Raw genomic sequence first — 21,108 nt, forward strand, 5'->3', positions numbered from 1 at the left:
TCCCCCATGTCTACTCCCCCCAAAAAAGGAAAGCTTGCAGCAGATTGTAGAAGGATTTGAGTCTGCAGCTAGAGAGAAGGGGATTAGGGCCAGAGCGGTGCAAGTTAAATTGTGCTGCCTATAAAAAATGGGCGGATTGGTCTCCAGATCCAGAGGCTGGTACCACCTTCCTTTCTAAAATAAAATCTCTCTGGCATGAAGTCACCGCCTATTTCACATCCGGTTTGCCCTGGGACGTATTACTACTGTCTTGGTAAAGAAAAATCTTTTGTTGTATAGCTGCAGATTGGATACTGGGAAGCAAATTTGGGTGTGAAATCTTCAGCAAAGGAGCACGCAGAGTCCATGATGGCTCTGACCGCTCAGAGCGAGTGAGTGAGCGGCAGAGCGAGGACGCCCCTGCGCTGCCGGCGCGCCGGGACTCGCGGGCTCGCGCTGGCTCCCAGCTCTCCACGATTTTCTCTCGCAGACTTTTCTTGGGTCTTGAGCGATCCTCTGCCCAGAGGGGGCCCGAGGTAAGTGCGGCATCGGACCGCCACACATAAGCTTTGAACGTGCCTTTTCCTTGCTGGAGTGACAGGAATGCAATAGAAAACAGAGAAGGAGGGAACAGGACAAGAGCCTGATCCCGCAGCAGGTAGAAAGAACGAATGTTTTTCTTTCAGGGTGAAAATCGCAGCGATCTAGGAGCATTATTATTATTATTATTTTCTCCGTCTCTCTTTTCTTTCCCTGTTTCTTAGGCAGAGGTGAATGTATTCCGCGGGGTGGGTGGTGACATGTTGTTTTGGTCTTTTTTGGGTTTTTTTGTTTTTTTTTGCAAGACGGAGCTGGGGTGAGGTGGGGAGGGGCGTTGGGTGCATCGTCTAAAGTTAAGACGCTGGGATAGAAAACCTATCTCAATGTTCCATCGTAGGGAAGGCACTCTCTCTTTCTGCCTGCAAAAATGCTTCTTTTCTCCTTTCCAGTGGACGCTGCTGTAATGCCGTCTGGTGTAGGGGTCTCTCTCATTCCGAACACGAAAAACTCAAGTTATCATTTGCTGTGGGTGGCATAGATATGGGTGTTCAGAGTGTGTGTTTGATGGGGCGAGGTTGAAGGTGGAAAGTGGTAAGGAGACAGCTTAGCGTTTCTTTTAAACTATTAGGTTTGCATTTTCAAGAAACTTTCTTACTCAACAACTCAAGTGCCATGATAGGTTTGTTTTTCTCTTTTCAAAATGTCAGAGGAGGACAAAAAGCTATGCTATCTTGCTTTGGGGTTTTGTTTTGTTTCACTTACCCCCTTGGGAATTACCCTTTTTTATAAAGACCAACAAATATTAAAAGGGTACGAGAAGTTGTTTTTCCTTCATAACGGATGTTGAAGGTTAATAAAAGGGTGAATTATAATTATGCAATTTAGGTGCAACATTTTAACATAAGGATATTTACCCAATATTTCTTGTCGTATTCAACTCATCTATGTCAAAAGCAGTCACTAAATTAGGGAAAAACTATGAAGCTCCCAGTTCTTACCCCTAGGTCTAGACCATTTCACTCTAAACACTTTAATTATGTTTCATTGCTTACATGCCTGTTTGGAATGGTTTTTACTGATATAAATGATCCTGGAGAGTGCGGAAAGCATTTGTGTAGATGTATTTAAAGGCATACCACATTAAACTATAGAGTGCCTAATGGAAAATATGCTTTAAAAGACTTGCAATCCATTAATCACTGACCCTGCTAAGGAGTACAGATTCAGGGAAGTGCTAACAAATTTTACCTTGAACATTTCTCATATTATGACTGGAATCAGTTATAGCACATTCAAATAGTGTTACCATGTCTGCTCATTCACCAGGTAGTGCTCTGATTTTTAAGAATTACACAAATAGATTATAATTTTAAAAATCCTCTAAGCTTTCCATGCTCCTCCATTCCTCCAACATCCCACTACCAAGTCTAAATTCAACAATCAGAGGGTGATTGATTGCACTTTACCTAAGAGGGAAAAAAGATTCCCTTTTTCATGCAAAGCAAAGCACTCCAGCTTCCATCTGTTTTAGATGAAACATTTTCTAGCAGCAACCTGGCAGAATCTGAGAGGGCTTAAAAGACATGTGAGGGCATGCTTGTGTGCATTTATGTGAGTGTGGTTTGTATGTGAGAGATCAGCACATGGCTTGACTATAAAGTATGTCCTTTAGCCTCACAGAAGCATTAGCGAGCATATTTAACGAGGCAATCACAGGCAGAGAATTACAAGCATGATTTCGGCATTCAACTGAGTGTTTCCTATGATTTTATTTTTTTTAAAAAAAAGATAAATAGCAGTTGCTTCTGAAATCAAGGTGCACCCAGAATCCAAAGATGAATTCAGTCATCAAAGCATATGAACCTACCCCATCACAGCCTCCAAACATGCTCTCCCTGTTGTAGACACCAGCTGAAAATTGTCAGTGCACACAGTTCAGTTGTGGGAACTCAAATAAGAAAGGTCAAATTTTTCAGATGATAACAAGAAGAGAGTAATGCAAACTACATTGTAAATATAAAACCTAGAGGAAAAACAACTCACAGTTTTTATGTTAAGCAATATTGTCCCCTGAGAGAATTTCAACTTGTATTCTTTTACAGGAGAAATTTAGACACTGATATTTCTGAATGGAGAAATGGAAGTGAAAGTGGAGAATGGATGGTCCAGGTTTCCATTGCTTCCAGTGAGGTGTCATAGCCCAGTGAGGTCATTTCCTGACTTCAAAGCATTTATCTGAACTGCCTCAGTCAGCCCTAGTGGTTATAACCTGATGTTTCTTGCAAGGGACATTGATCTGTACTTGTTCTACTTTTCAGCCGCACAAGCCCGCAATGAAGAAAAGTCCGGGTCTCTCTGACTACATTTGGGGCTGGACCCTCCTTCTGAGCACATTGACTGGAAGAAGGTGGGGACCCTTTATTTTAAATCTGCATGAGAATTTCTGTAACTTTTCATTTATTCTTTCAGGGGGAAGAAAATTGTCCTTGGAGGAATTCATGACTAAGGGAATTCAAAAAACTTAACTGCAATAAAATTCCAGCTAATAAAGAAGAACAATATGAAAAAATAATCAACTTATTTGCATGTGGGTTAGAATACGCTTAACACGCTTCTGTTAAGGAACGTATTAATTCAACATTTAATTCTTAAATTGAACTTCTCACTGCTCAGTTGTAACTGAACAAAACATGTGGTTTCCTAATTCACAGAAAAAGTTACCCCAATTAATGTCAGCATACTATGTGAGTTGATTTTCCAACAAGAAAATTTCTAACCAGTTGCAAAGATCATAGAATAACTTCTATGTGGAAGTGGAAAGGTTAGAATAATATTTGTAATTTGAAAGTCATAAGTTTTTATAAATGCATGTGCATTATGTTTTGAAACTGTTATTTATGTAACCAGTAGAAGTAGAATATACTACACACATATTTAAGAACGTTAGATAAAACTGAACTTCTCTATTTAAGTTTAACTACTGTGGAGACAAGTTATGAGAAAAAAATGTAATCATATGATTAACCATATTCAAAATATTTGCTAATGATCCCATCAAATGCATAGACATATTATACTAGCAAAGATACAAAGGACCAAATATTTCAGATTCTCCTTTATCTGCTTTTATATTTTTTTGTGTAGTCCACTCCTGTGGCCCCAAAGAAAGTCTTAGACATATTACAAAAATCTAAGATTCTCCATAATGTAATGAAAAGTGAACCCTTATGAGTTAAGGCAGAGAGATGGAATAGACTGGAAAGATAAGGACTAAGGAGGATTTTTTAAATTGAGAAGTTGTCTATTTTTATTGTTTGTTATTGTATATGATAAATAATGACCGCCAGATGAACAGAAAGTGCATTATTGCCAGATACTCTTAATCTGAGGAGTTAAATGTTCTTCACCGCTCTTGAAAAATTGTATGAAGTGTTGCTATTGTAATGACCTGTAGATGGAGTTAGTGCACAATGTTTTATTATATAGTGGTTCATATGGAATCAAAATCACGTACTGTAACTGACATTTCTCTACAAATTATATATTCAGTTTAGGAAACATTACATGGGCATGAGTATTTAATAGCAAATAAATAATCTTGATCTTTATCCTAGGGTCATTGTCTGACAATTACATAGTAAATTAGAATTAAAAATGAAGCATAACCTGATTAAGAAAAGCACATAAAAGAAAGACTGTCATTCCAATTGGCAGAGCAGAACGGGTTCTCTGGGAGGGAGGGAAAAGTCTCTTTTGGCATTTGTACTCCAATGCAAACAATTGGTGAGTACAACATTTATAAAATAAAACCAGGGGAAAAAAAGCATTTCCTGAATTTGACATAAGCTATGAAAACAAAGAGAATGCAGGTATAGGTAGTAGATCACCCCATATTTTGGGAATCATATTAACAATCTAATTTGCTCTGTCATATCACCCCATCTCACCTTTTTCTCCCTTCTTATTTTAGTGATTCTTCCTTAGACTACTTGGTCAGGCTCTCGTCACAACTCAAAGTGTGTTAGTATTTCTTTTCCACCTTTATCAAGACGACCTTCCAGTATCCTTGAAAGATGCATGCATGGCAGTAGGTTTTGTGACAATGAGTTTTTATAAATAATTGTATTCAGAAAACTATTTTTGCTTTACTGCTGTCATCTGCTAGCAAGACATCCTGGAAGACACAGCGCTCGTTGAAAATTTGATTTCAAAAACTAGTAAGATCTTTAATTCTGCCAAAGGAGAGTAAACCCTCAATCTGCACAGTATTAATGTTGAATTTAGGAGAATGGAGAACTGTTTCATAGAGGTACATTTCATATATTTCATATCATGAATAACTTTTAGTTATAATAGCTTATTAAATTAAAATTTTATCAGAAAAGTTTTACATTTTGCCAGTATAACATTATTATCCAAATAATAGTGTTTGTTTTTGAATTGATACTTTGATTATATTTCTTGCTTCTGTCAAATCAGTGAACCCTGGTTTCAAATGTTATTATTTTTCTTAGATTGATCAGTAATATAAACACACAAGAGAGATGCCAAAAGCATATTAAATTGAAAGTGATATTTTTGTGTCCGTTTTTTAGTTCACACTCTATATTCTTTTTTTTTTTCTTTTTGCTCAAGGTCAGAGCTATCATTGAAATATATCAGTAAGTGTGATCCCTCCTAACATAGAATACTCTTCTCTCAAAGGATTTTGGAGGTGTCATTCTAATCATTACATAAAATATGATTCAAGGAGCATAGATAGTAATGTGATTGATGTAATAAATACATAATATGTGAACTGCAGTCATTACGTGGTCAAAATTCAAAGACTAGTAACGACTGGTAAGGGATAAAAACTAGACCTTCACATAGAAAGACTTAAATACAATTACTCTGATATAGAAGAATGAAAATAAAGTTTTAGACTAAAAGTTAAAGAAAGCTGGATTCTAGTTCAAACTCTACAAATGGCTGTGTTTTCTTAAAACGCTAATCCTGCATTAGTTTAGTAAAACCATAAATTAAGAATACTGGACCATATCTTTTCCAAGCTATCTTTTACTTCTAAGACCAGAAATTACAAAATTCAATTAGTTAGAGGTTTGAATAGACAAATTATAAAAATTGGTTCATAAACCTTAAGAAGAATGGAAATTACACACTGATGTGAACATGTAATTATCCTAAGAAACAAGTTTTATCTATTTTTCTCATCTAAATACCAGAAAGAACAACAAAAACACAAAACATAGATATATATGAAGTGGATAAAGGGACGGTTGTTGGTAGGTGAAATCTTAGGATTATGCTACATGTTAAATTAAATGAAAACAAAGCTATTACGTATTTTGGTAGCTCAGAAATACATTTTTTTTAATTTGGGAAGAAGTTTCCCAGATCTAGGTTTTTTACTAAAGTGCATTAATGTTCTTGCTTGCCCAGAGAAAACATTCATTACAACATTGTATACATGCTGAGAATTATAAATGTAAAGACACAACTCATTTCCTGTAATTTTCCTTCCATAGTTAGAAATATTAGAATAAAGAGCATATCATCTATGAGAACAAATATGAGAAAATGGTAAGAATTAAACTATGACATTTTTTTACTTTACCAGAAGAAATTTTCAAATTAAGATTCAATAGAAAGGAAGTTGGAAAATTGCAGAAGGTTTTATTTGGAAAAAGGTTTTAGTAGAAATGTATAATTTAGATATTGCCTCCCTTTACATTTTTTTCAGCTATGGACAACCCTCATTACAAGATGAACTTAAAGACAACACCACTGTCTTCACTAGGATTTTGGACCGACTCCTAGATGGTTATGACAATCGCCTGAGACCAGGATTGGGAGGTGGGTAGCATTATCGTGTTTTTATTTTATAGAACAATATTAAACATTTACTATTAAAGTATTGCTTCCCTCTCCATGTTAAAGTAATAAGAATGGAAGCACGTAGTGTAATGACATCCTATTTTTAGTATATTGCTCAATATTAATTCAATTTTCCACGGTCATCCCATGTACATACCCATACGTAGTAGAAGGCAGATTCAAACTTCTCATAATGTCATGAAATAAATGTTACATTTACTTGACAATCAATCTTTTCCATGTATGATTTGATTTTACAAGGGAAAAAGGGGGGTAATATCATCTCTTCCAGCTCAAATACTGCATCTCTGTTTCATTAGGCATAGCTATGTTTGCATTGAATTCAAGTAGAGTACCTCTGAATCTACTGCTCTAAACATTTATTTGGGAATATTACATATTGATCCACTATTTTGTGTTAGATTACCCCCACCTCTAGGATAAAAGGTGAATGAGATAGATGATGGTGTGTGTTTTGTTTTGACTGTGAATTTAAACTTAAACCCTAATTTTCTATAGTTAAAATGTTTTGGTTTTTTTTTTTTTGTATACCAGTTCATTGGTTTTACTAATGAATTTCTACTCAGGAAGAAGTTAGCACTTAATAATACAGTATTTATAACAATAAGAGTAAATAGTGCAAGGGATTACACACTTATTTAAACAGTCCTTGAGTAAGATAATCAACCTATCTTATTTAGTTAAACAAAGACTAATGAAGCCAAAACAAAATATTGATCTCAGAGTAAAATGAGTGAAGCAAGGAAATAAATTATTGTTCAAAGTCACATAGGAAACCAAGGAGAGAATCTGTGACTCCCAACTATAACTTATGCTGCACTCTCTCCAGAGCATTTGTTGAAACTATTTAATAGCAATATTTAAATTACAGTGCAATGACAATATTAAGAAATTCATCTCCTCTTCATCTAGACAGCAAAGTTATGCAAAGAATAAGAAGGTTAAGAATTCAATTTTTGATTTTAAAACAGAATGGTAACATGGATTTAGTCTTCCTGTTAATACTCTGGGCAGTGTAATGACACAGATATGGATCATAGGTCTGTTTTGAGGCTGCCAAATGTCATTAGTGTCTCAGAGGTTTAAGGAAAACTCCTTTATCGAAGACATGACTCGGATATATGTCAAAGGTCTTACCAGGTGTCCTTTCCTATCAATCTCAAGCATCCGTTCTAGGACACACTATACAAATTCCTCCAGGTTTGTACTCCACTTGGTTTCCTTTTACTAAGTTCTTTGAAAAAATATTAAGGAACAAAATGCATTGGTCACAAAATGGAGTGCATAAATGTGTATGTGATGTATTAATATAAGGTCTGTGTATATCTAAACCTCTGGAGTGGTTTCAGGAAAATTGTTCTTGGTTCATAAAATTTGAAATAAATTACAAAGACTGCAGGTGGGGGAGGAATGTACAAAAAGAAGAAATTCAGGACAGTGACAATAACTTTTAAAAAGAAGACTTTTAAAGTACTAATGGGCATGCATCTGATTTCTTTACTTCTTATTCTTCCTTCTGCATGATATCTCATTAGAAAATCAGCAGAATTTTATAACACATCTAGAAAATCTTATCTTCATTCTAGTTTAGGAAATCCCATTTAATACTTTACCTTGTGAATGTGAGTATCCTCTATAAGTTCTGTGCATAGTTTTCAGTTTGTTAAACAATTTTACACATACACACACACACACCCCTTCTTTAATAATCAGCTGTTTGGTCATATTGTTATTTGGAGTACAAATAACAAGCCCATGACTGCTCATTTACATTTAATTATGTGTAATAACTCTTTAATCAAATATAGTATAAGCAGGAAGCATTTCACCTACTCCTCATATGCATACCTAAGTCTTGCAGAGCCACAGACCTTGAGGATGTATAATATAGACTAAGAATGGGTCAAAAAGCTAATTTTCAAGACTCAAGATAATGGTGGATTTATTAACAGAAACAACTACATTAATTCAGGCTGCAGTTTTGGTGGAATCTACTTTATTACCTACTTAATCCCCTCAAAATAACAAAAATAGATATTTAAAGAAAAGAAATAGTAGTTGGCTAAATATAGACAAGATATATTCTTTTTAATTGAAATGGATATAATATGCTACAGTAATAGAGAATTCAAGGGCTCAGGAAAATCAAAAAGAATGGATATGCTTTAATTTTTGCTAAAGATGATTTTTCTGATATTTATGATTTCTGGAAACAGTGATTTTGAGATTATGATAGACATGAAAACAAACTAAAAAGTAGCCCAAATAGTTTCCTCTATTTCTATTTTATCTATCATTCTGGAGCATACTGCAATTAAATCTGATGGATTTGAGATTTATGAAAAAACTTTAATACTAACTAAATTTTTGTCATTTTTTTGTCATGCTTTTTCAGTCTTAAGGGATATAATGGCATGTGTTTATTACATATATAGCATGTGTTTACTACATATATCTGCAGAATCATTAACACGTTTAAATACATTTTGAGAATGTTTATCTGTCTTTAGAAAACATCTTAACATGTTTAAGTACATTTTGAGAATGTTTATCTGTCTTCAGAAAACATCTTAAATATTAAACACAGATTTTAGATATTTTATGAAACATAATCAGCTACAGAATAGAGAAAAATGTTAACACCATGATTTTGGATGCTATAAATTGAAATTATCTAATATATATATTTCTGCAAAATTATTTATTTTTATTTCTTTATCATAGATTTCTGGTAAGCTAAGTATGACATGCCTTCCAGTAGCTCTCCCATTATAAAAATGGATTTTTTTACATGATCCATTTGCTTTCAGATGTAAAAACTATGTAGAGGCAATACTTGAAAGATTATCATTAGCTTATAAGGCAGTAAAAATTTCCTCTTAGTAGGTTCATGATCACAGCTGGGATAATCTTCTCTCGCAAGAGATAGGAGCCCACCCTCTTCTTTATTATGATAAAAGTCTGGTTTTATAAAAATAACAACATTGTGCAGAAGGCAGGGATATTTTGTTCTGAATGTCTTGAGAAAATATAGAAATGTGATAAGCTAAGACTTGAGACTAATGTAAGAAACTCTTGTACATGCAGATTCATCATGACCTGTTTTTCAGAAACACACACAGAATCCAAAAGTGTAACATTATTCTTTGGAGATGTACACCCTGGATCCAATAACTAAGAAAACAGATATATAACATGGTTCATCCAGATGATAGGAATCAGTTGCAGATATTGTTAACACTATTTCAAAAGGCTATCTTTTCAGGGTTAAGAGCAATCCTGAGAAAGTAGAAAGAAAAGGGCAACCTAGAGATATCCTGGAAGACACATATCTTTTTAAATAAAATAAAAGAACTAAAAAGGATAGACTGTGTGGAATTCTAATAATATACTCTATTCAAGGATATAAAGAGAAAAATATGTTGGCAAGTTCATATTTTAAGTATAAAATTAATGAAGAAAGCTTTAAATAGACTTGAATTGAAATAGTCAGTAGTCAGAAAATACAAATCGAAACTGTCAGTGATTGTTGGATTCATTCTCATTTAATATCTCTTTCTTTGAGGACAAGATGTGGAGGGCTGGTTCTTCCTTGCAATCAGGGCCTGAAGAATGTGTTGTTTTTTTTTTTTTGCTGTACGCGGGCCTCTCACTGTTGTGGCCTCTCCCGTTGCGGAGCAGAGGCTCCGGACGCGCAGGCTCAGCGGCCACGCTCACGGCCCCAGCCGCTCCGCGGCATGTGGGATCTTCCCGGACCGGGGCACGAACCCGTGTCCCCTGCATCGGCAGGCGGACTCTCAACCAGTGCTCCACCAGGGAAGCCCTGAAGAATGTTTTTGAAAAGCTCTTGCCTAAAGCATGGTCACTAGAGAAGAATAAAACGGTTGAGGGAGGGGAGGAGGTAAAATCCAGAAAAAAAAAAAATGTCAAGAGAAGAAAGAAAAGGTTACAGAAGAAAGGAGAGCAAAAGAAGGTACTGAAAATAAGGAGAAAGAACAGAGAAAAGTGAGAGGGTTGGAGAAGGCGAAGGAGAGCAACTTAGAGAAAATGGAAAAGGCATGTGTGGTAGGAGGATGGGTAGGCTCAGGTGTTCCTTGGTTAATCAAGATTCCTCTTTTTGCCTTAAATCAAGACCAAACCAATCACCTTCTGAGAAAATCCATTTCCTCAAGGTTTCTCCTTATTGACTCTGAATCTAATAAACGAAAGAAGCCTGAATTTTCTCCAACTTCTGAAAAAATTAAATGATGCTCCCCCTGAATTACACCTATCTGGGTAAAATTTCAGCCACCATCATTTTGGCTTTCCCTGCACTCTGGGAGAGGGAGTAAGAACAATCCAGAAACATAGATCCAAAACTACATTCTGAAGAAAGTTTTCAGATTTTTAAGAAGTAATGCCCTTCCAGTGACAGCTTTCCCTTCCTTTCTGCCACACCATATATACAGGCTACATCTCTCTTTCTTTTGAAAGAGTACACGTGTGTACTCATCATGTGACAAACCCAGATTGATGGGGGGAGAAGTAAATAAGTTAATAGGTAGGTAGGAATGGAGGTAGAGAATGGGCTTTATTTCTACTATATGCTTAACACATTTAGTTAAGATTTTCTTCTTTTTCCTATAAGTGTTATAGAATTTGGGGGAATTTTTTTGTTTGTTTTAGATTTTACTTAATTGAAGCTATCAGGTGAGTATTTGTGACTGGAATGTAGCTGGGATTTTTCCCTCAAGGTATTTTAGCACGACATACTATTTAACAAACAATCTATGCTTCAAAGCAGACTTACTCCTTATCTTCTTAATTTTCCCAATTTTTGATTTTTTACGCCTGTATGAGACCTTTTAGACTTCATTTAGTCCTATTATTGCCAGAGATCTTAGCTTTAAGATATAAGCATCTCCAACAAGGCAAGGAGACTGGGTTGGATATGAGTGCTACTGGCAAGGTGGTACGGGCTCCTTGGGGAATTAGCTTGGGATATTGGGTTATGTTTCTTTAGGTCAAAATAAGTAAAGGTGGGAAACTAAGAGTGTTCTGGAGAAAAAAATCAGATTAACTTGTGAAATTTTGTGCAACTCTAAACTTTAGGTGACTAGACTTTGTTCTATCTCAAGATGATATCTGATATTCATGTGATCTTTTATTATGTTTTTGTATCCTGTGTGATGTTGAGATCAGAGGCAACCATTTTATTCATGTTCACCTAACTTAAAACACACATTTTGTATTTATATTAAAAAGCCAGAATTTCTAAAATTTAGAGGGCAAGATATCCGTGTCACAATGTGTTCACCTTCAATAAAATAAAAAGATTCTAAATTACTGACAATACCCCCCACAAATTTAAAAAGGTTAGATTTATCCAATATTTTTTTATTGTTGTTGTTACATTTTCTTTACCAGATAGTGGCTTTTCGTATCAGCTTTTGAAATTCTACTCTGGAATTCTTTTTGAATTTTCTATAGGTGTATCTGATGCTTTTAATGCAAGGTGTGGAACAGATGCTCAGACTTTGGCATAATGCAATCTATTTACACTGAAATACTATATCTAGACATTCTATAATTCAGTTGAATTTTAGAGAAAAAGCAGTTACCAAAAACCCAAGGGGAATTGTTAAAATGAACAGAGAACACCTTTTAACTTTTACTGGCTGAGAAATCCAGTCAGCTCATGAAGCCAGCTCATCTAATGAATCCAACTGAGATGCCCAGAGGAATGTTCTAGCATATTTAGAAACTTTCTGCTTCCACCTTTTCCTATTGTATATAAATCATCTTGCCAAGCATTTCCTAAGATAAAATGTAGCCACTGGGATTTTGCTAAAGTTATAACGGCCAAATTATTAGTAAACAGCTGCAGTTTATATTTTGTGCAGTTACTTTTGGACTTTTTATATAGTTTCCATTTCCTATCTTGATTCTAGAACCAATGTGAAATATTAGAAAATATACATATTTTTTTTCTGTATATGATTTTTTTTTGCAGCCTGAACTTGAGTTCTTTATTTGAAAAATAGTGTTTGTAGTGTTTCTGAAGTAAGAATCTTACTGTTAATAGTCATGGACTCTGCCATTTTGAAGAACTTAAAACCAAGTCCTAAGTGGACGCCATATCCCTCCATAATATATATAATATATAATGATATTATATTATTATTCTCATATAATTAAAATTCAATAATAGGAACAGAAAGTAGGATACCTCAAAGCTACTGCAGGTTAGGCAATTTTGATCAAGACTTCTACAGACCAAAAGAAACCTATTCCTCCAACACAGCAATCACATTCTTCTCTACAGCTTTGCTCTCTCCCAATAGAAAATGCCATGATATAAGGAGGGAAGGAGGCAAATTCTCAGTCGAGAAGAAATAAATGTCTCCGGTAATAAACTTTACCTTTTTTTCCCTGGGAGATTCTTGTATCATCTGAGTTCTTGGAATCTGAAAACACCAAGGACCAGGTATTGGTTAGGCACCTCGAAATGTGATTTTCTACCCCATATCCAGGTTTAGTAGCTGAATATCACCAACATTAAGTTGCTCTACGTTATCAGGGAGGGGAAAATTGCCAACTATTCTAAAGAATTAAGGGACTGGAAGTGAAGGACAAGGAGCAAACATGTTGCCCCAGGCAGATTGGCGGGGAGCTGAAACATTGTCCAATCCAGGAGTATAAATTGATGGTTATGTAGGAAGCTCAGGATACTTTCAATTTCCAAACAGGACCATTTCAAAGTGGGGTTTAAGAAATACTTTATTATGATGACTAATGTTAGCCAATTCATTCTCCATATAGTGACTGCCTCTGTGAATTAATAGAAGCAAAGTAGCTTGAAGGAGGCAATAAACCTCCTTCATTAAGTTATGAGTATACAGAACTGGGCCCAGTGAATATTATTCTGAGTTCCTCAATAGACAGCATTTCCAGTGAAAACAGGGCCAATGCCATATTAAATAAATTGTTGTAATAGGGATTCCTAAGGAAACACCACCTACAATTCTTCACTATTGATTCCCTCTTCCATTATTTTTAAAATTACAGTCACTCTTAAAATCCACTCTTCACACATCAGCTGTCTTCTTAAACTGCAAGTAACATTCCTTCACTTCATTACCCAAAGACTTATTGCATTAGAACAAAGGCCAGCTGCTTCTATAAGAAGCTCTTTAGGAATTTTAGAGAAAAAGCAGTTACCAAAAACCCAAGAGGAATTGTTAAAATGAACAGAGAACACCTTTTAACTTTTACTGGCTGAGAAATCCAGTCAGCTCATGAAGCCAGCTCATCTAATGAATCCAACTGAGATGCCCAGAGGAATGTTCTAGCATATTTAGAAACTTTCTGCTTCCACCTTTTCCTATTGTATATAAATCATCTTGCCAAGCATTTCCTAAGATAAAGTGTAGCCACTGGGATTTTGCTAAAGTTATAACGGCCAAATTATTAGTAAACAGCTCTTTCCTCTAGAGTGTCATCTTGTACCGTGATCATCAGCTTCACCAAGCTCCAGATGTACTGGACTTTCTGTTTCTTAAGTCAAGCGCATCTATTCTCACCTCAGTTCTTCACCTTATTCTTTCTTCTCCCTGAAATGCCTTTCCCTGTCTCTGTTCATCCTTGAATTTTTCTCACCTTTTAGGTTGCAGTTCAAATGTCATCTCTTCAAAGACACTCTTTCAGAACATTTATAATGATCTGACATTAACTAGTATAATTTGTGCATATGTGTTCGTACACAACTACGTATGTAATTCTTCCTATCTATCTACCTACCTACCTATCTATCTATGTTTCTAACCTATTTACCTAAAATATGTTTTACCTAAGATTGTGAGATATGCTACAGAAGAAAAGGAGCAATTGCACTTTTGCTCATCAATGTATCGATATTACTATTACCTAGAACAGTGCCTTCCTGGCACATAGAAAATGCTCAGTAAACATTTGTTGACTAAATTAATGTACCCAGTAAATACATCTCAAAGTGTTTTTGGCATTAAAATCATATTTGACCCTCACTCTAATGCAATGGAGTTGACTGTGCGGGTATTATTTCTTCATTAAAGAAGTGATAAAACAGTCTCAGGGACATTAAAGGATTGTACCTAAAGTCACACAGCTTGTTCTCTAGGAAAATCAGAGTTAAAATCCAAGTGTTTTGACTCTTAATCCAATGTGCTTATTACTCACTATACTGCACTGCTTTTCTCATTTCTGCCTCAAGCACTAATCATCTTTTTGAATTATCACTTCAAAACATCTGTTACTTCAAAACTTATCAGCAGGATATCAACATTGTAGGAAATCCCCAGTAAAAAACAGATTTACTGCTGTCTAGCTGTTATAGAAGGATATAATATAGTGTGTATATATATGTGTATACATATATGTGTGTGTTTGTGTACATATATGTGTGTGTGCTCATATGTGTTTATAAATATATATATATGTTGTATGTAAAACATATCTTTGAAGAGTGTGCTTGTTTAAAGACTGATTTTAATTAATTTATCATCATAAACTTCATTTACATTGATGTACTATATTAAGATATTCTTAGTCACTGCAATAACAACCATCATCATCATAATCTCATTTTATATAATTCCATTCTATCTTTATCCTTTGAAAACTTGAACATGTGTATTCAGTTATACTAATTTGAAAGAATCTGTTGATTTTTTTACATTGGACAGAGAAGGATTATTGTGATGAAAGTATTTGATTGAAAAAAATTATTTGCTGAATTATCTACTCTCTGAACATTTCTTCCAACTGAGTTATTTTAATTGATTTCCACTTGCATACAATTTCCTCATTACCTAAGAGGTTCATTCATGTTTAACTTTGGCTAGGTGTATAATCTTCCTAGCTGAACTTCATCAGAAGTTCCTGACTCATGCTGTATGCTCTTAAATAGAATATATCAAAGCAAAAACATATTTTGACTTTTCCTCATGTGACCCGTAGAAAGGCCTTGAGTACTTTATAGGTATTTCTAATAACACTTTAGAGTCTAACGCTGTCAATAAAGTCTAGTATTAGAGCATGTGATTTAAATTCTGTTTCAATGTTCCTTAAATAATAAATTATATATGTATATTATATATATATATATATATATATATATATATATATATATATCTATATATCTCCCCCTACAACAGGGATTTCATGTTGAGGGGGGGATGACAAAGTTTCTAGAATTGGGAAAAAATAAGGTTCCTCAGCAGTTGCCCTAGCTCTCAGCCAAAGCACGTAGGTATGAGCTCATCTTCCATTTAAGCCTGGTACACCTGAAGAGCACTTGATTACAAACCACCATTTCTTTGTCAAAAAAGCAAGTTAACCATGCCTCTATTTACAGTTTGGCTGAAGTTGATTCACAACAACCCTCTGTCTTGAACCTTTGCACTCCAGATTATAAACTTTCTATCTTAAAGCAGAATGACTTCACATGCCACTCACGGACTCCCTGGTGAGCTGGAGTGAAAGACACACTTTGGTCAAAGGATCCTATTCCTTGTCTCTGAGATGGTACTCAACTGAGTGAGAATGTGGTTTGAGGATAATCATTACGTGTATATTTGAATAGAAAAAAGTATGTAAGGGAATACATCAAGATATTAACAGTGGATTTATGTGGATGGTGGTATTCCAGGGAATTTAAATTTCTTAAAATATTTTTCTGAAGTTTTTAAACTTATACTATGAACTTTAAAAAATTTTTATAAACAACATAATATGTTATATGGGCCTCATGCTTACCCTAAAGCTTTTGTAATGTTTTAGAGTAGCATTCCCAAGTTAAGTTTGGGAAACACAGAGGTAGATGGTGTTGACCAGGTTTTTATTTAAAACATGGTTTCTTAGAGACATTAGCATACTAATGTGCAAGACAAATCTTTCGGAGGCATACATAATAAGCAGAGTTTTACAGCAATGGAAACTTCTTGCTCCACTGCATACTTACTAACAGCTGATGACAAATCAAAGAAAACTGTTTGGGTGTGTGACAAGGGAAATATATTAGAAGGGAAAATATAGAAAGTGAGTGTTCTCTTCTGATTATCTTACCCGCCCCCCCAAGTTGAAGATGGAATCATCTGCTAACAATCTAAAATCAGCAGAGGGAAATAGTCCATATATTTGGCAAGTGGATAGCTCACTTCTTCAGACCATTTTATCATGCTAGATAAAACAGATTTGTGGTGTGTATGTGTCAATCACAATCTCCCAACTTATCCCTCCCCCACCTTACCCCCTGGTAACCATAAGTTTGTTTTCTACATCTGTAACTCTATTTCTGTTTTGTAAATAAGTTTGTTTGAATCCTATTTTTTAGATCCCACATATAAGTGATATATGGTATTTGTCTTTTTCTGTCTGACTTACTTCACTCAGTATGACAATCTGTAGGTCCATCCATGTTGCTGCAAATGGCATTATTTCATTCTTTTCATGGCTGAGTAATATTCCATTGTATATATGTACCACATCTTCTTTACCCATTCCTCTATCGATGGACATTTATGTTGCTTCCATGTCCTGGCTATTGTAAATAGTGCTGCTATGAACATTGGGGTGCATTTTTGAATTATGGACTTCTCTGCTGGATCATATGGTAGCTCTATTTTTAGTTTTTTAAGGAACCTCCATACTGTTCTCCATAGTGGCTGTACCAATTTACATTCCCACCAACAGTGTAGGAGGGTCCCCTTTTCTTCACACCCTCTCCAGCATTAAAAAAAAAAAAAGAAAACATTGGTTGCCCCTAAAACATCTGGTAAGCCAAGTTGTGTAAAGCTAGCTACCTTGGGGAGTTACCTTAAATTGTAGAAATTATACCCTCCTCACACCCCCGAAATGGATAAAAGTGATAAAGGAGTCCAAGAGAACCATCCCACACCACCAAGCACTTGCAACTGTGCAAACTGAGATTCGTATATATTTCCCAAATGATTATGCATTTAATGACAGATCTCTGCCATAAAAATAAAAATGAAAGAAAGGATATAATTTTAATTCCATAAGTGTCACTCAAATCTGTAAGATATTCACCATAAATCTTATAGTTTATAATCTGGAGAGAACCAAAACTCAAACTTGGGAACAAAATGAGGTTTTTTGCTTGATCTAGAAGGGGAAATCTTGAAAGAGGAAGATGAAAGTGAGCTCAATTAATAAGATAGATTCTAGCTTTTGTGACTAGATAGCATATATTTTCTTTTCATTATGGTTTTTAATTGAAAGTCATTCCTGACATTCTAATAAAGTATGAGCTCTTGATGGAGTCATAAGAAATAGCAGATATTTAAACTAAGAAAAGAATCAGGGCTTCCCTGGTGGCACAGTGGTTGAGAGTCCGCCTGCCAATGCAGGCGACATGGGTTCGTGCCCCGGTCCGGGAAGATCCCACATGCCACGGAGCGGCTGGGCCCGTGAGCCATGGCCGCTGAGCCTGTGCGTCCAGAGCCTGTGCTCTGCAACGGGAGAGGCCACAACAGTGAGAGGCCTGCTACTGCAAAACAAAAACAAAAACAAAAAAAAAGAAAAGAATCAGTCTTGTAAAAATATATATATATGGAAAGAGAGTGTGCAACAGAGAGATGTGTACATTGCGGAAGTGACTGCTGGAAGGGGTGAGAAGGGGGACTGGTATGAGAGGCAAGTGGTTAATACAGCTGAGACTTATTGCTGACAGCTGCTCTTCTTAAGCGACGCAGTTGCTGCAGGATGTTGGATGTTAAAGCTGAGGTTGGAAATGAGTTCTAAAAACACATCTCTATTCTCTTTGTCTCAAACTACCTCCTCTATTTTGAAGCGTTAAACAGTAAACCCCACATAACTATTATGTCAGGGGCTCATTTAAGCATTTTGGAGCCAGTCACATTGTTGGGGGGGAAATGGCCTAAAAATATTAGATTGGTTATTGAGGCAACTCTCTCCACCTCAAAATTATTATATCATTTGTTGAGCCAAATTTATACTGAAAGTATTACCTGTTTACAAGTGAATTGCTAAGGGATAAAATTTTTGATTTTCAAAAGGATTCTTATTGCATGTATTGGATCACCTTTTTAATGTCCTACACCAAAGATACAAATGTCCTGATAAATGAAATGAATTGCTTAAAATACTGGACTGTTATTTCTCAGAGCTAAAGTTGAAAATTACGGAGTCATCTTTTTTCATTTTCACCTCTTAACAAACTGTTTCCTTTTATACAGGCAACATTTTTCTCTCTCTCTTTTTTTTTTTTTTTTGGTGAGTGACTGTATTTCCTTGAAAATATCTGTGTTGAGTTGTCACCAAACTATAATACCTATGTTTTACTGGTTGAAATATATGCCTCAGAGACCAATAACATAAAATCACATTGAGCTTGAAATGGAATCTATTAAATGAACTTTTGCTGTACCGTAATATGTTCTTCTTATCCTCAAAACTGAAGAAACTTATATAGGTTGTCAGATTTTTTTTCCCAGGGAGTAATTTGGATAATTAACTTATGATTTAGTGCCAGAAAGCAATCATTTATAAAACATACCCTTGAGTCCTTAGACAGTTAATAAAGCTCACTACAGTACACTGTATACTTCCCAAGAGTAGCCTAAGTACCTGGAGCATCTGACGAGCTGTGTAAGACTGTTTAAGCTCAAACCATTTCCATATGCTAACATATTCTTATTATAATATGAAATGGCTTGGTATCACTCAGGAAAGTGTGTCCATTCTTAAAGAATTCATTAAGCATCATCTGACCTCTCCATAAAATCTATCTCCCAAAGTGGCATATTTAGGCTCCGTTTTTCCACTGAAAGATATTCACTGTGAAATTTCATGTGTAAGCAGTAAATTATCAGGACTACACAGTGGACCAATTTTAGAAATTGCTAATCAAAGCCTATAAATTTCCCATTTGGGTGTGAGTTTGTGGTGGTGAGATCTAATAAGGGCTGTTGATAGACATTCACTGTCCCAATTTCTTGCTTCATCAGAGCGTGTAACTGAAGTGAAGACTGACATCTTCGTCACCAGTTTCGGACCCGTTTCAGACCATGATATGGTAAGTGACTGCATTTTTGGTTTTCCTGGGGTATTTTCTAAATTTAACTTTTGAAAGAAAAAATATAGATTAGGTATTTAGGAAGAAGCTTGCGATGCCTTGGCTATATCTTCGTGTCTCTCTGTGTGCATAATATGTAATACATATAATATTTATGTAGTAGAAAATACCCATTTACTTTCCAGACCAGGCCTATTTATGGTTATCAACCACTGCAGTCTTCTTTTGTTCCATCCCTGAAATTATTCCTTTGCCTTGGTTTATGTTCTGCGAGACAAGTACTGTGAATTACCTTATATTTTAGTTAGGAGGACATACTGATTGAAGAATGCTAGGTTTCTGGATAGCCAGTGCTATTATAAAACAGCCATAAACACTGCAATTGCTGAATTATTTTTGGTTAAAAAGGAGAAATGTGTTTAAAAGATGAGTGAATACTTGACCAGAATTAGACAGAGAATGAAATAACACCTGTGGGAAACGTTCAGCTTCATTGCAAAAGGCAATCGTTAAATTATTACCAAGAGTGAGAATAAAATGAATACATACCTGTTCTCTCTTTTCCCAACCCAAATGAACTAACATGAATTTCTCTTCTATCTGATGGGAGCTGGTAAATCCGTAGAGCTCTGCAGATATTGTATAATATTTCTGAACTCATAACAGCCAAGCTCCTGTATAAGCAAAAAATCATAAAGAGGCCATGAAGATTCATCGTTATGGATATTTTGAAGATATATTAATTAAATACTATTTTTGAAATGCCTTTTTGTTGATACCACCTTAACATTAAAGTCTTCTGATTTCATAGTAGCTCAGATGATTCAGAATAAAAGTTACAGAAAATATCAATTTAGACCAGCATTTCCCAAAGTGTGGAAATTCACAGGGCACCCAGCTTGGCAGGATTAAAGCTCTGACCAGTCCTGAGGTAAAGTAAACTGTTTAACTGCATTTAATCTAGTGTGTTCCAATCATATTTGTCCAAAACCCTTTTCTTCAAGTGATACTTGTTGACATTCTGTGAGTCATACATTGGGAAATGCTGGCTTAGGATAATTAGATACTTTATGCCTAAGAGAGGTTATGAAATGCACCAACTGTACCAATTAGAGTCAGTGGAGCCTATGAGAGACAGCAGAGTGCTAGGTAAGAATACAGATTTCTGAACCAGAATGCCTGGGTTTATAATCCCATCTCCTCCATTTATAAGAGTGTATCCTTGGGGAAGTTGCTTAATATGTCTCTGCCTCAGTTTCTTCATGTGTAAAATGGGAGTAATAATAATAATACTTCATGGGGTTATCACAAGTATTAAACAAATTAATACATGAAAAGCACTTAAAAATCATTGGCGTATCATGGGCACTCAACAAATGTCAGCCACTATTACTATGTAAGAAATAGAAATATAAAAGTTAGCCATAATTGTGGATTCATTCCTCTGGCAATTCATTTTGTCATTGTGGTCAGTCCGTAGACCACTTTATTGAAATACTGTGTGATACAATTATTTTTGCTAAATTGATTGCGGTCTGAGGACCTATTGTGATTCTCCCATATTGGAACTCAGTCTTCCCACCACCCTATTCTCTCATGCTACTTTCCTAATCAAG

At 35.3% G+C, this 21,108-nt stretch overlaps 1 protein-coding gene across 1 annotated transcript in view; it reads left to right on the forward strand.

Annotated features, from left to right (window-relative positions):
* Positions 1-211: 211 nt before the first annotated feature.
* GABRA1 (gamma-aminobutyric acid type A receptor subunit alpha1) overlaps positions 212-21,108 on the forward strand; it is a 60,561-nt gene continuing 39,664 nt past the window's right edge. The window contains exons 1-4 of the mRNA XM_065875395.1: positions 212-515; positions 2,838-2,926; positions 6,263-6,375; positions 19,425-19,492. Of these exons, the coding sequence (XP_065731467.1) occupies positions 2,853-2,926; positions 6,263-6,375; positions 19,425-19,492 (255 nt within the window). The 5' untranslated portion in view covers positions 212-515; positions 2,838-2,852. The remainder of the gene's footprint in view (positions 516-2,837; positions 2,927-6,262; positions 6,376-19,424; positions 19,493-21,108) is intronic.

This window comes from Phocoena phocoena, chromosome 3 (genome assembly GCF_963924675.1).
Source record: "Phocoena phocoena chromosome 3, mPhoPho1.1, whole genome shotgun sequence".
In the NCBI taxonomy this organism is placed as follows: domain Eukaryota; kingdom Metazoa; phylum Chordata; class Mammalia; order Artiodactyla; family Phocoenidae; genus Phocoena; species Phocoena phocoena.